Below are 16,286 nucleotides of genomic sequence, written 5' to 3' on the forward strand. Positions count from 1 at the left end.
TGATTACATCCTCCAGATTTATTCATATTTATTATTTAGAAAACAGATTAAATTCTCGATTGGAAAGATTGGGTCGATGCAATGGTGGAGATTGTATCTGGGTTTATGCTCAGAACATTGCAAAGTATAGGCACACGACTTCCTTTTTAAAGATGAGGCCAAAAAAATGGATTGATTCATTTGATTGCAGACTAAATCTCTCACCACTGTATGAGTTTCTAATTGTAATTTATTTAACTTTATTATTTTTTTTTATTGCCTTTTGTCGGTGAGGGACTCTCCCGATTGCCAAGATCATGATAATAATTCAGTAAAAATGTCTATGCAAAAAGAAAGATCTTTTATTAAAAGACTGTCAATTATTTCATAAAAAAATATCATTCAAAGAACAGAAACAGAAACACAATTGAATTTTGCACCAAAGAGAAAAGACACAATGTCTGAAACACTGTCCACTCATGATGTCTCTGACCCTGTGGGACATCCTCGTCTAGTCTTTCCAGTGGAAATCCAACTAGCACGACCTGAAGCAGGATCTTTTGTTGGAAATAGAGGCGTCTATAAAAAGCAGCGATGAGTCTGGACGAGTGCTGAACACTGATCGGCCTCAGACAGGAAACTGTTTCCTCACCACGTCTGCCATTTGGGGATCAACCTGAGACAGCATGGCCTGCAGGTGCTGAAACTACACAAGAGGAAGAAGGGTGGGGTGGAAACTAAATGTTTATTTTCCACTGGAGCTGGAGGCGTATAGCGGCAGTCCATCACACGTCTAAACCTAAAATAAGCCCTAAAATTGTTTGCACAGAATTAGGCCATAACAGAAAAGTCAAGGTGTCATTTATTTGAACCAATACATCTATTTGTAATATTTTGATTTGATTTGATTTATTTCGAATGTGTAAAACAATAATACAAAAATCTAACATGAGAATGATTATACAATACAAAATTAAGCAGTGTCAAATTGATATACAAAAATATTACTGATTCTAAATTATATATAAACAATATACATTTACAATTGTTTTAAACTTGCATGACAAATTATAATAGTATATTTATTTCAACTCTAAGTTTATAGATATTTAAAAAAAGGAAAAATCTGCAAAATGTAAGAAGCTGTAACAAATCATCTCATATTTGTACCTTGAACAATAATTTTTTTAATCAAATTAATTATTTGCTAAAATATACCCTTCCCTGGCTATTGACTTTTTCATACTAAACGTTCAACATTAATAACATTAGGAGAAAATGCATACTTCGACATTAGATGAGAAGTTTAAACTGTTATGTGGAAACTTTTAATCTAAAGTAAAAAGCATACAGGATGATTTAAGTTGCTCCAAACTAATTTCATAAGACTTTTATGAAATAAATCACTTACTGAAGTCTTAAAGTTGGGAACCAAAGTGCCCTGCAGCTGAGAGAGCAGTCTTCTCTGTAAGATGACCTTCCTTCACCAAATCTGCCACGGTGTCCTACAAAGGACAACAAATACAAATTTGCATTAAAGAATCTTAGTGAGAAACCTGAACTAACAAAACATTTCCCTTGTTTTTTTTACCTGGGGAATCTGAATGCAGATGTCAGCTAGAAACTCAGCTGTGATCTCTGCTAGGGTCTGCAGCTGTTCGTCTTTTGTGGCGTCTCTGCTGGTAGCGTCATCTTTGCCCTCACTTTGGTACTGAAGCACCCGCAAAACGGTTCCAATTAGGGAAATACCTGGAGGAAAAAGACAACTGAAAGTAAAATTCAAGCCACTATATATACGTGTTTGGCTTTTAGCTTTTATTGATGGACAGGACTGATGGATTGAAAAGTGTAGCGATAGGGAAGATGCAGCAACAACAAAAATGATCGATTCAAACTCAGGCTGTTGATATAAGGACTCAGCATTGGTACATGGGGCCAGGATATTGTCATATCCTTCCATTTCAATTTAAAAACAATTCTGAAATGCAACCATTTATAGAAAAAGTCTCAAGTCCAAAGTAAACTGACCAGAAAATGACATGATACACTGAACCTATATTAGGGCTGCTACAGGCATTTAAAATGGTACATCTCAGGGTTGATTTCACTCTGGTATGGAACGTACTTATGTCACTTCTGTCGCACCACTGCTCCTGGCATCTATACAGAGCCTGGAGCACAGCGAAGGCCTGAACCAGGATGCTCTTCTGCTCCTGCAGGACAACAGGGAGATCCGTTGGCTGGCAGAGATCCTCACACACAACGTCACTGACAAATTCCCACACTGCTTTGCCGGGTCCATCAGGTGCAGCTAGAAGACACAAGGAAACAACGCCTTGCCTGTTGAGAGGTCACTTCAGGCTCCTGTTTTATATGGTAACAACTATTGTGAACACTTCTGTAACGATGTGCCGCCAGCTGAGCGGAGATAATAACTGTGTTGATCGTTCTTACCAAAAGTCTGAATGCCCTCATCTATGGTGGTGAGGAGTTGGAGGGTGTGAAGGTAAACCTCCAAGCCATTCGGACTCTCTGATCTGTGAAAGAATACTGAGCGTCAAACAAGTCTTTAACATCATTAAGTACTTATTTTGATTGTCCAATAATAAATAATAGGTTTTTTTTTTGTATGGACAAAGCAAATAAATATAGATGTCAATCCAAGCATCCTACTGGGATAAAGCCTACTGTTGTTTATTATTTCTTCTCCCTTTCTGGATTTACTTATCTTCTTCTTAATTTTGTATTTTCACATGTTGTCCTTTTTATGATTTGGAAATTACTGACATTGGTTGTTGCTTTTTGTCGTTCTTATGTCAAATTTGCCTATATGAGTATTCATAAAACGGTAAGAAATAGAAAAAGGTTGGGGGGGAAGCAATAATACAAATATCAGCAGATATACAAGTAAATTGCATCAATGTTATTTATGATTTATGAATATGAATAAAGAGCAATTGAAAGCATTTATTTTTTATAGATACAACACAAACTCCTTGTTACGGAGCCCCCTAGGGGTAACATATAACTTTTCATTTAGCTCAATGTACTTCCTGGTCAGTTCGGCAACACAGAAACCACAACAATGAAGCGGTTCACTTACTTTGAGCTTGGCCTTAAATATAAAATATATAACATCAGTGCTTGGCAATAGGCACGGGTTTCACATAAGTGAAAGACACCTCAAGAGAACACTGGGGAGGGGACATGCACGTCGCAAAGCATACTCTGAGCTGAGTTATAGACAGATTCGAATTTCGCGGATCAATAACTCATGAACATAACGTTGTAAAAATACAAACAACATGACTTTACAATCATAGCAAGGTAGATAACGAGCTACAGAGTCGTTTTTATCAGAACAGTTCGATACGCGCCGTCATCCGAGCTAAACTTCAAGAATTGGTCACAATCTGCAGCTGGAGGGTAGTACCCCTCAATGCAGTGCGCAATGCCTCAACGTCTCAACGTGGGCGGGAGCTCAACCTTTCTCAACCTTTGAGGCACGTGACGTCCCGACTCCCGTGTTGTGTACTTACCCAGTCACAAAAGTAACATATTATATCTTATATTATTAATATATATATAATGATACCGGTAATATAATGATACCTTGAGGTCTGTGTTACATTTGAGTTTAAATGCAAACTTTTGAACTAACTTGATGGCGAGTGATCTGTCGCCAGGGCAACGGCATTTAAAAATGTAAAACTCAAATTAAACACATTAACAGCCTTCATGCATGGTTATGAACACATGAACACAACTACATCATAAGGGAGGGGAGGAAAAGATGGGGATTCAAAAAGGAAATGGAGAAAAAGAGAGAGTTTAAAGGAGAACTGATTAGAAGTGGCAAAAATAATACTAAGGGGTAGGAGAGGTTTTGGGGTTTAGGTTTGGGAGGGAGGAAGGAAGATTAGGATTAGGATTAGGTAAAAAGGTTGGGAGTGGTTAGGGTTAGGATGGGGGAAGGGAAGGTTAAGATTGAAGGGAGGGAAGAGAACTACTACCCGGGAAACAGGATGCAACGCGTCATCTGTGAAGCTTAAAGCACCCAGATATTGTTCTAAACTGTATTAAAGTAAACAGGTATTATCTTGAACTGTATTGAAGTGAACATGTATTAGTTGGGACTGTTTAAAGTAATCCTATATATCTAAACCTTGCTATGCCTTCCTTGCTGGGAATAATCCGAAGCACCAATATTTCTGTGTACAATGTTTGATTGTTTTAAAAGAATAGTTGGTGTGAAATCTTCCCTGGGAAATTAAAGGAGTTATCCCAGGTATAAGATACAAAGTGATTCTGACCTTGTATAGTTCCGATGCTGTCACGCTCTGTTCAGAAGAAAGATACTTTTTCCCAGAACTCTAATTCGCTTAGGAGTAAAATGGGACGGAAGAGCCGACACACATCTCGGCCCCAAATATGTCCATATATACTGTTGTTTCTTCATGCAAAATGCCCCCTGTTTCTGACTGGCTGGTCCCGATATCTGTATCGCACGGCAGTAGAGCGGGGAGCCCGGAGTGTTCTGTTTCAGGGCACTCTGTATTTCGTATTGTGTTTTTTTACTGTATTAAAATCAGATTATTGTTATAACTTTTATGCCGGTGTGTTGAACTCCCTCTTTTATCAATCTGACCAGGCTAATCTAACGGACGGCGCGGAGCAGAGGTGGGCTTTAAGCCACAGATATTGTGTTTGCTCCTACAATCTGGTGACCTGCCGACGTGATGAGTGCTGGTCTCTAGGAGTACCACCGACAGCCAGCGGACGAATTTCAGTCCAGGGGAGGACACCTGCACACCGTTGACAACTAAATCAGGACGTCCAGATACAAAGGTGATCAGACACCTGTTGATTGTCAAAGTCTGTGATTGGCTATACTACAAAAAATTTAGAGTTGTCAGCGGCGTTCTCAGTGTCCTTAGTCATGGTAAAAAATACAATACTGAATAAAGTGCTTAGTCAGGTATAGAGTCCTGCAGCTAAGGCACTGAGTGTTTGAAGAGTCTGGTATAGAGTCCAGTACCTTTAACTCACTAAAGTAAGAAGGGGCTTAGAGTCAGGTAGAACAGTCCGGACCTAAGGCACCGAGTTAAAGTGCTTAGTCAGGTATAGAGTCCTGCAGCTAAGGCACTGAGTGTTTGTAAGAGTCGGGTAAATAGCTATAAGTCCCGTACCTTAATTCACTAAAAAAAAGAAAAGAAAAAAAAGTGAACCAGCGAGAGCGTGAGGTAGTTTAGTCCGGCACGGCTGACTCGCTGGGAAAATTCTGAAGACTATAGACTGAATATTATATGTGGGTTTTCAAGAGGAGATACGCAACTTTCAAAATCAATTTGAAACGACCGGATTTCGCAAACTCTTGCTGTGGGGGTGATCTGAACGGCTAAACGTGACGATAAAGGATTTTTTTGGTTTGGGTTAATCTCCTTGTGTCGGTCGCATCTCTATATAGGGGTGTCGAAGTACCGGCAAAGACCAGAATTATCTGTTGAAATATACATCGCACAAAAAAAGCCGGACAGAATGTATAAGGGAATAAACTCTGTGTGATCTTTTTACGTCGAATCTGTGTAATAATTGAGAAAATAGAGCATAGCAGGAGATACAGGAGACTTTGCAGAGCTGAGAGCTTCGTCAAGACAGAGGAAGCTCATTTGTGGTCAGCTGCTGCCCTCTGGTGGCGAACAGGGTGTAACAATATTCTGGGATTGGAACTCTGAATTCAGAATAGAATAGAGGACGACAAGATTTGTCCAGTGTATTAATAAATACAAGTAATTTAGTCAGATAATAGATACGAAGTCAATTATGGAAGAAGAGTAGACCCTTTGTTTCAACCAGAAAAAGAGCAAGCTATTCATCACAATTGTATTTGTATGTTATGAATAAAACAAAAAGAAGTAGCCTAAGTGATAAGCAGAAGGGTTTTTGAACGCTTGTCAGTCTGAAGGAATCTATTAATGTGTAAGACAGGGGTGCTTATGCCCGCTTGGGTTTTCAATGTCCGCCATCACGTTAAAACAGAGGATTGGTGGCATTTTCAGTTCATTGCTTACTTCCACACGCCTTTTCCCCTCCTTGTCTCTTTCATGACTTTATTTAATGCATTAGAACGATTGCTATCGTAACTTTCCGTGTTTCTGGAAGTCAAACTCACTGTTCACATTACGGAGTATATTTCCGGAACGGCCTTTCAAAATAAAAGCCACAGGCCGCTGTGCACCAGAGATGCCTTCACAATAAAACAGTGATTAGCTTAACAATATATTTAACTTATATTACGTCCTTAAACATTGATTTCAATTCATTACAGTTTTCAAATACGGCGCGGATTGAATACAGTTATTTGTGTATTCTGTTACAACCTCACCATGCTTGTAACACAACTTAGATAAACAATTTGAAAATGAATAGCATTAACCAAGTAGATAAAAGATTAGTTTAGTGGTTAAGGAGGGTGTCCTTGTTTTGCCTATTAACTTAGAACTGAAGTAATAAAGAATAGGCAGACTACTACCATTAGTTTGTTTTAACATTCACATGTTTCAGCATTCCTGACCTCAGCCGTTTTATTTTGTAACCCGTTGGGAGAGAGATTTAAATTGAGTTTTTCTCAGTAGCTGAATGTGATTACAGCAGCATTGGATATTCCTGCACCACCTTTTGGGTTCTCTGAATCAGTGTGTTGGTGAAGAATTGCTCACTGCAAACAGAAGAAGTTTGCAAAGAACGCATCTCTGAGGAGATATTGACATTTTTCGTTGTCAAGGCAGCAGTGGTGTGAAGAGGTACTGCGGTTTTGGGGGATTTCTGCTGTACAGAGGACAACGTGTGTCTGCCAAGTGATTCCTTCCCTCATCCCAATGCCAGGGAGAGTTTCCTTGGAGCCCACTGACCAGGGCCGGTCCTAGCTTTTTTGGGGACCCTGCCACTGACTACAGCTGCATCACTGACTGTGCTCATTATGACAATATCCTGAGACATGCTTGTCTCAGATTGTTCAGACTCTGAAGGAGGGATGCAATGATTTTACAGCATAATTGTGCAAGAGTTTCCCGGGTGGTGGTGGAGAAACCTTAATGCTTAATGTTTAGATAAGAGGCTGCTTGTTTAAATGATGTTCTGGAATACTGAAAAGATTAAAGTTTAATATTCTTGGTTAGCAAACAAGACATCTGATTATTATGTCACACATAATAATCTTGTTATAGAAACTAGCTATGTGTAAAACGTGTGGTTGTTATACCATTGTTATCATGAACAAAAGATAAATAAGGAAATAGTATCTGCTTAAAGATGAACGGATTTCATAGAGAGGATTAGTTATTGTGAATACTCCACAAGGTATCTACTAATGTATTTTAAAGAACCAAATTTAAAGAACTTGAATTGACTTGATAAATAAGTGAAGATAAGAAGATGTATTAACCATGAATTAATCAATTGGTAAATGAAAAATAGCGGTAAAGAGGAAAACTATTAGAGTGAAGTGAAAAATCATCCTAAAACACACTGATGGAAAAGGGGGGGGGGCATGATGGAAGTATGCACTAGACTTTAAGTAGTGGGTGTTTGGGAGTTAGGAGTACAGTGTAGAACCATATTCTTCAATCTTTTCATCATATTTACAAATTATTCTTTTAGTGTTTTTATTCATGTGTGAATTTGGTAGTGTTTTAATTTGTTACAGTATTGATCAGTTCAAAAGGGAGAGTTTTAGTAACATCTCTATAAGATCAGACAAACATTTATTTATATAGGTCATGTTGAAGGGAAAGCTAGTTCTAAACAAAATATAGTATTTCAATTTGAGGTACTGATTTCACCATTGTGGCATAGTTATTACCATAGGAGGGCTTTCGGATGGACATACGAAATGACTTCTGTTTTTAAATCCTTGATAAAGGAAGGAGTAATTGTTGCATGTTCGGACACCCAAGGTTCCACGCACTGTTAAAGAGGGTAACATTGTTCTTTAAGTGCACCAGAATTGAAGATAAATTAATATAATGAGTTATGAAATACATAGCAGAGCTTTACAGATCCTAATAATGTTTTGACTCAAGAAAATAATTATATGCACAAGTTTCTGATCTATTAGACATTTTAATATAGATTAGGTGTTAATGAACTGCAGTAGTAGTACTATAAGGAAGTGAGTTTTGTACCAAGTTGCAGGAAGTGTGGGAAACTGCTGTCCCAATGAAAAGTTAGAGATATCTGGAAAATTATAGTTGTAATCGTGAATTAATAAATGATGGCGCTCCATATATGACAGATTTTTGTAGACAAAGGATACTGGCCTATGCTGACATATCAAAGTCTCTGCAGAGCACGACACATGGCCAAAAAGACTGAGACCAAATGACCTTTGACCCTGACCGACAGTGTAACTTGAGAAGGCACTGTCAATGACTGACTCTGGGGTGAACCTGACCAAACTTGACTTTACAACCTGACAGTGTGAGTGAGTGTATGTCTGCATGTGATCAGTGCAACTGCATGATTTAAAACAATGACTAATCAAGCATGCTTTTGGCCTAACACATTATTTTGGGGCTCTGTGGGAAATGAGAGGTTTCCTAAAATTTGAGACCCGTTTCTAATCTACTTGATATTTCACTCCCACAGACAGTGGCTGTTTGCAGAATGTGAAACTCAAACTAAAACATGAAGATTCTGTTTCTTTTAGGACTGAAGGATGGAGAGAAACACTTAATTTCACTGAAGTGTTTACTGTGGAAAATGATGGATGTACATTTGTGGATAATGTTTGGTATTTTCTTATAATCCATTATTACCTGAAGGTTTTCTTCCCATACATAATTTTGTTACACATGGGTTCATGTGTAAAAAAGGGGGAGTGTCTGACCATTGATTGACAGTTTTAGAATTGACCTGCTCCATATCTGGGGATAAGATACTGTTTGGTGAATGTTGACATGTCTCTAATATTGATTGAGTTATAGCAGATAACACAGATGCAGAATCAGTGGCCAAGGGGCTACTGATGTAATTCCAGAATGGAATACTGAAGAAGTTGAGCTACGGCTGTTGTTTTAAGACACCCCACCAACAGGCTCCAAGCCCTACGCAGTGGTGGGTCAAACAGCTGAGGGCCCCGGAGCCCTGAGCGTAGGCTTGAGGGATTTGTATCAGATTTCTCCACACAGGTTGCTGGCGCCAAAAGAGGGACCCAGGAGGCCGACACAGCGGAGTTCGTCTGGCTGAAGGTCATCAGGACAAAGTGGCTCAACCCCAGGCTCTCCGGCCCCGACCGAGTGACCCAGCGGATCTCTGCCGTCCGTCTAGGAGGAAAGGGGGACAGCTGGAGCCAGTGTGCGGCGGGGAAACCACCTGCTAGGACCAGGGGACGACATCAGGACGGATCTGGCTCTCGTCAAGGAGGTCGACTCGGAAGCTGTCATCAGCAGACTGGAGGAGAAGGACCTCGAGGCGTCGTCAGCGGGCCGGAGCACCGTGAAGCATCATCAGCGGGCCGGAGCACCGGGAGGCATCATCAGCGGGCCGGAGCATCGGGAGGACATCATCAGCGGGCCGGAGAAGGAGCATCGGGAAGACATCTCTCTAGCAGGCAGCCCAGAAGCCGCCGTCAGCGGATCGGGGGGACAAAGACACGGCAAGCCAAGACGGCACAGGGGCCTCCACTCTCCGCTGAAACAGGTTGATATAGCCGGTGTGGACTTTGTTCTAATATCCCATTTTTTGAGGAACTCTGTTTCACTATCCCATTTTTTGAGGGAGAAGCTGCCCCTTCCCCTTCGTACCAAATGCCCTTGCTGGCTTACGCGTCGGAGGGGGACGAGCACGACGACTCAGCCGACAAGGACAATTTTTAACATATTTTGGTCTCCCTCCACTGTCATTAAAAGTTGTTATGATGGACTGTTCCTAAAGGTTTAAAGTGCTCTAAATCCCAGCTTCTGATGGATTTATATAAATGTTGGGGAACAGACAGTAGAAAAGAATGACAGTAGGTTATGTTTCAAATGCTGTGTATAAATTGATCTCTGAAGGTGAGATCAAAAGAGGGATTAAAGCACCCAGATATTGTTCTAAACTGTATTAAAGTAAACAGGTATTATCTTGAACTGTATTGAAGTGAACATGTATTAGTTGGGACTGTTTAAAGTAATCCTATATATCTAAACCTTCTTACTTACACTCCATGACCCAGAGACCCTGACACACACACATACACCCCCTCCTGTCTTCATGCAGCACACACACATAAACTCCTCAACCCAGATATCAGCAACACACACACATATGCCTCTGCTTATCAGCATGCACACACACACACACATACACTTTCCCTCACTAACACACACACATGTTCTTTTTTCAAGGTTCCTTGCTGGGAATAATCCGAAGCACCAATATTTCTGTGTACAATGTTTGATTGTTTTAAAAGAATAGTTGGTGTGAAATCTTCCCTGGGAAATTAAAGGAGTTAACCCAGGTATAAGATACAAAGTGATTCTGACCTTGTATAGTTCCGATGCTGTCACGCTCTGTTCAGAAGAAAGATACTTTTCCCCAGAACTCTAATTCGCTTAGGAGTAAAATGGGACGGAAGAGCTGACACACATCTCCGCCCCAAATATGTCTATATATACTGTTGTTTCTTCATGCAAAATGCCCCCTGTTTCTGACTGGCTGGTCCCGATATCTGTATCGCACGGCAGTAGAGCGGGGAGCCCGGAGTGTTCTGTTTCAGGGCACTCTGTATTTCGTATTGTGTTTTTTACTGTATTAAAATCAGATTATTGTTATAACTTTTATGCCGGTGTGTTGAACTCCCTCTTTTATCAATCTGACCAGGCTCATCTAACGGACGGCGCGGAGCACAGGTGGGCTTTAAGCCACAGATATTGTGTTTGCTCCTACAATCTCCGCCCACGTTGAGCTCCCACCCACATTGAGCTCATTGAGGCATTGCGCACTGCATTGAGGGGCTTCTCCATCTTTAAGCTAAGCTGTTAAGGAACTTCTGCTCAAAAAGTGTGTTTCAAATGCTTTAGTCAAGTTTTCAAACTGTATTTAGAGTACTTAAAGTATCAGCTTGATGAACTCTTTTGTTCCTCAGTCTTTAAGATCAGTTTGGGTTATAAGTAGGTCTCAGTGTACCTGGGATAAATGCTTTAAGTAAAAGTAAGCTATGAAATAACCTGCAGTTTATTATCCACTCTTCATAGTGTCTGTTGTGATGTATGTTTGTAGTGATGGTTTTTTCCTTTTTGGTTAAATGTTGTATTTGCGATAGAACACAGGACCCTAGTGGGACATTAGGATTCAGACTGAGTTTACATCAATGATGATTGGTGCTCAAAAGTCAAAGTTTATGGACAATGTTTCCCTGATTTTTGATTTTTTTTTATATTAAAGATGCCAGACAGATTATCTGCTTGGAAATATCTTTGTTCTTGCTGGTATTTATATAATGAAACCATTTCCCTCTGCCAAGGAAGTCATGCTTTCTGTTTGCTTGGTTTAGTTGTCAACATGATTATAGACAAGACTACTTGGACTGATTTTCATAAAACTTGGCGGTAAGGTGTAACTAGGAAAGACGAAGTTGAGCCAAATCCCAGGGAGGATACACACTTATTTTTCTCTTTCATTAACATTTTGAGATATAGTCCTGGCGGAAGTATGCACCCTGGAAGTTCCTTCTAGTTAAATGTTTGTTTAAATTTGGTGACTGTGTGCTTCATTATCTATATTGCACCTGGTGCGTGAACAGACAGGATCTGCAAACTGCATTGAACAACATCCTTGATTACTGTCACCCTCTACCTGCACTGTCACATTAAGGCACACAAAACGTGGCATGACATGGGCAAACTTTCCCACTCTCTGGCGAACATGTGACAAGGAGTTTGTGTTGTGACTACAGTCATTATTGGATCAAACACCATTCAAAGGTTGAACACTGACCTCAAGGTATCATTATATTACCGGTATCATTATATATTAGGGATGTAACGATATCAAAAACTCACGGTACAATAATATCGCGATAAAAAGTCCATGGTACGATATTTATCGCGATATTGAAAAATAAAAATGTACTTTAATTTGTTTTTCTTCATTAAATAATAAATCTGATTTATACAGCATTTTAGTAGGATAGTAGTATTTTATAGTGTCAACAATATAATAATAATCAGACCCTGCAATAGAATAAATAAAGTTTCACTTTAGTTTTTCAAGTAACTCAACTCTAACTCACTCACTCAGCATCATCAAGGTTATCTTTTAGGAATATGAGCATGTCCACATTTCCAGGTAGAAGCTGGGATGTTTGGGCGCAATATCCCCTGCTGTGGAAAAAACTCTCTTGCTTGATACTGATGTTGCTGGGACAGAGAGATATGCTTTGGCCATGGGTGACAGCAGTGGGTAAAACTGTGCATTGTCTCTCCACCACTTCAAAAACAATACCGTTTTTGCCAAGAAGGTGAGGCTTATTGACAGGGCGAGATATACTGATATAATGTCTCTAGGTATGTACATGTAGCCCTGTAAATATGATGTCCTTTTGTGTTATCTGTTATTTTATGTTCATGTTGTAACCTACTTGTTGCTATGTTGGACAGGTCTCCCTTGAAAAAGAGATCGATGATCTCAATGGGACCATCTGGTTAAATAAATGTTTTAAAATAAAATAAAAAAATAAAAAAATAAATAAAATAAAATAAAAATCGCGGTAGATTTTGTCAGTCTCACGACGGTATTGAGACCTCTATTTACCACGATATCGCGATATTCGATATATCGTTACATCCCTATTATATATATTAATAATATAAGATATAATATGTTACTTTTGTGACTGGGTAAGTACACAACACGGGAGTCGGGACGTCACGTGCCTCAAAGGTTGAGAAAGGTTGAGCTCCGCCCACATTGACCTCCCGCCCACGTTGAGACGTTGAGGCATTGCACACTGCATTGAGGGGTACTACTAAAGATGGACAGAAAGAAAACTGTGTGTGTTAAAGGGAGTTGTTTTTAAATAGCACCTTTCCAGTTTTCTGACGTTTTATACTACATGCTTACTTTTAACCAATTCATACAATAATGGCAGGTCATACAAACTGCTAATATGTTTTGTGTATAGTGTCTAGCCCAATGACACATCGAAATGCATAACAATTTGTGCTGACTGAAAGAAAAAGCTTGTTTTGCACTGATGACATTCTGGAAATTACTGACATTGGTTGTTGCTTTTTGTTGTTCTTATGTCAAATTTGCCTATATGAGTATTCATAAAATGGTAAGAAATAGAACAAAAAGGGGGGGGAAAGCAATAATATAAATATCAGCAAATATACAAGTGAATTGCATCAATGTTATTTATGATTTATGAATATGAATAAAGAGCAATTGAAAGCATTTATTCACAACTGTTTGTTTTATTCAGACCTGCAGTTAATAATCTCTCTATACTGTATGTATATGTGGTACGTATATGTGGAAACTAAGGCAACATGTTTTTTAACCTCAACTCAGGATGCTTCCTATGGAAAACATTTCTACTCACATTATAGGTAAACATAATCATGAAAACACTTTTTCATATTCTTACCTTAGCTGTTTGGCTGCCTCCAGGAGACACGATGCCATCTCCAGATGTCTCTCACCATCCCCCTCCTTCTCCTCCTCATTTTGTTGAGCTGTTATCCAACTCGTCATCAGCTCTTCATCAAGGTCAAACAGTTTATCAACCAGCTCCCCAACTTTCTCAAGCAGGTCAGCTGAAAAACACACAGGGTTCTACTGTTACTTACCTGGTACCCTGTGGAGTTTTCGTGTAAAGGTTAAGTTTACATACAATGTTAATCATCACATGAAAAGCATTGTGTGTATGCTTCTACATTTGGATCTACTACCTGGATCCAATCTCTTCATATTCATTTTTCATAATCTGGACTATCTATATTGTAAATGTATTGTCTTTTTAATTTACACACAACATCTATTGCACGTCTGTCCGTCCTGGGAGAGGGATCTCTCCTCTGTTGCTCTCCCCAAGGTTTCTTCCATTTCCCCCTTTAAACTGTGGGGTTTCTTTGGAAGTTTTTCCTTGGCCGATGTGAGGGTATAAGGACAGAGGGTGTCGTATTCATTCTACAAACTGTCAAATCTCCTGAGACAAATGTAACATGTGTTATATTAGGCTATATAAATAAACTTTGATTGATTGGTTGGTTCTATTGTGTACTTACTTACTACCCTATGGAGTTTTTATGTAAACAGACAAGTCAAAGTAGAGTATATACATACAATGTTAATCCCTTAGAAAGCAGTGTGTGTATGCTTGAGCTTCAACAGGGAACCTTTAAGATAACTTTATGCAAGTCATCTTGATATGTCGAATTGATTTTCATTTCTTCCTAAACCAGTAACACGTCATCAGCTTATTAGAAAGGAATGAGTGAAAGCATGTTTACTGTTCGTGGAACTGCACATGACGAAAAGTAGGTTGGAGCGCACAGACATCTGCTGTCGTATTCGCTGAAGCCACAGGGAACAGACATCTTTCTGAGAGACGCAGGTCAGCAACAATCTGCAAACATCATCAGAAAATAGTAATGCTTCTATCTTGATGTTTCTGTCTCACATGTCTGCTGAAAACACAAAGGTCACCTGCTCGTTTCCAGAATGGTTGGAGGATCTGTATCTCCAAGAAGAAGCAACAGCACAGCCCTGTCAACACAAAGGGAGTTGCATTAATGAATCACAAAAGGGTGACAAATTATATTCCAACACTACAGATAATTACTTTTACCCACCCTAGGTCTTCATTTTGACTTAGAGTCAGACAAGTGTCAGGGAAACAAGCAATGTTCCCAAGGATTCCCACGCAAATTTCCTAGAAAAGCAAAATAAAACATATAGAAATTATGAATGCACAGGAATAAAGCACAAATGAATATATTACATAGGATTATAATCAAGCACAGAACATGTATGAACAAGAAACGAATTCACTCACTGTGAGGCGTGGACAACGAGATTTGGCTATCACCCCAAGAAGGATATCTGTAGCTTTGAATTCCTGCAGAAAACCAGCCACATCCTGCAGACAATTTGTTAATAAAGCGTCATTAGTAAATATTTAAACATGATTAAAGGGTATTTACTTTCACTGTAACATACACTCTGGGTTTCCAGTGTATTAGGCACACCTAGCTAAACACATGCTGCAATGAACCATAGCTTTACTAGGTCACTTTGGAGGATGATTGTGCTGAATTCTATTGCATTACACTGAGCATTGTTTCAATTATTTGTCCACCTTATTTATATTAACAAGAGGAGGCTGAATCACAGAAACATCTGTCAGTACATTGCAATAAAGTTTTAGGGCACCACAGATCACATTCTCAAATGATTATTTAATTGAAATGTTACCAATAGTTGATGGTAAAATATCATTAAATTCACAGAATGTAGATCTATTTGTATCATGTTGTTGGTTAAGATTTGCCGCTAGCGTAACTACAAAATAGGAAATGATGCACAGGATGCACATACTGTTTAATTTCATTATCATTTGAAGCCTATGAAGACCTCTACCTTATCCATTGCCATATCCCAGACTCTACATAGATCTTCCTCATCATCATCAGGGAGTTGCATCTGACCTTCTGAGTCAACCTCCGAATGCTCGGTGACCATCTGCAAGACACAAGAAAAGTTAGGTTTATGGGACAGCCGAGAGCGACAGCAAAGAGGGACATGTGTTATCCAGAAAGATGCTCCTATCACATGAATAGAACATAACTTGGAATACTTTTTTCATTCTCACTGACTCGGAAGAAGCCTTTGTTAAATAGGTCAACTAAATAAAAGGCAAGTCTGTCTGATCTCCAGTAACCCCCAGAGAAAAACAGTGCTTAGTGAAAATGTCGTGCCTATAGTATCAAACCTACATGGATGAGACGAGTCAGGGTGCTGAAAAGCCAGTGCTTGCTGTAAACAGTGTCTCCAATGGCATCCAAATCGCCGTCCTCCTCTCCATCGCCTGCGTTTGGAGGGGGTGATGGGTTGCGGTCCATTACAGGCGACTGTGTTTCAGTTGGAGATGAGGATCTCTCAGGCTCCACTTCCTCAGCACCATCGACACTATAGTCTGGGGGGAAAACAGAGAGAAACAGGGATTAGAGCTGGGTGAAATGAAGTGATAAAAGATTTGTCAAGAAAAGAGACTGTCTTCTTTCTTTTTTTACACAGGTAGTAAATGGTTTAGGGTCCCAGTT

The 16,286-nt window shown here is 39.5% G+C and overlaps 1 protein-coding gene across 1 annotated transcript in view; it reads right to left on the minus strand.

Moving 5' to 3' along the window:
- The window catches only part of saal1 (serum amyloid A-like 1), a 20,847-nt gene continuing 4,561 nt past the window's right edge, over positions 1-16,286 (minus strand). Inside the window, 13 exon segments of the mRNA XM_034204706.1 lie at positions 1-685; positions 1,391-1,420; positions 1,422-1,484; positions 1,571-1,728; positions 2,105-2,290; positions 2,434-2,516; positions 13,610-13,778; positions 14,475-14,590; positions 14,671-14,730; positions 14,817-14,896; positions 15,020-15,103; positions 15,604-15,705; positions 15,960-16,159. Coding sequence (XP_034060597.1) covers positions 608-685; positions 1,391-1,420; positions 1,422-1,484; positions 1,571-1,728; positions 2,105-2,290; positions 2,434-2,516; positions 13,610-13,778; positions 14,475-14,590; positions 14,671-14,730; positions 14,817-14,896; positions 15,020-15,103; positions 15,604-15,705; positions 15,960-16,159 — 1,409 coding nt within the window. The 3' untranslated portion in view covers positions 1-607.

Source organism: Gymnodraco acuticeps, unplaced genomic scaffold (genome assembly GCF_902827175.1).
Source record: "Gymnodraco acuticeps unplaced genomic scaffold, fGymAcu1.1, whole genome shotgun sequence".
Taxonomy (NCBI): Eukaryota; Metazoa; Chordata; class Actinopteri; order Perciformes; family Bathydraconidae; genus Gymnodraco; species Gymnodraco acuticeps.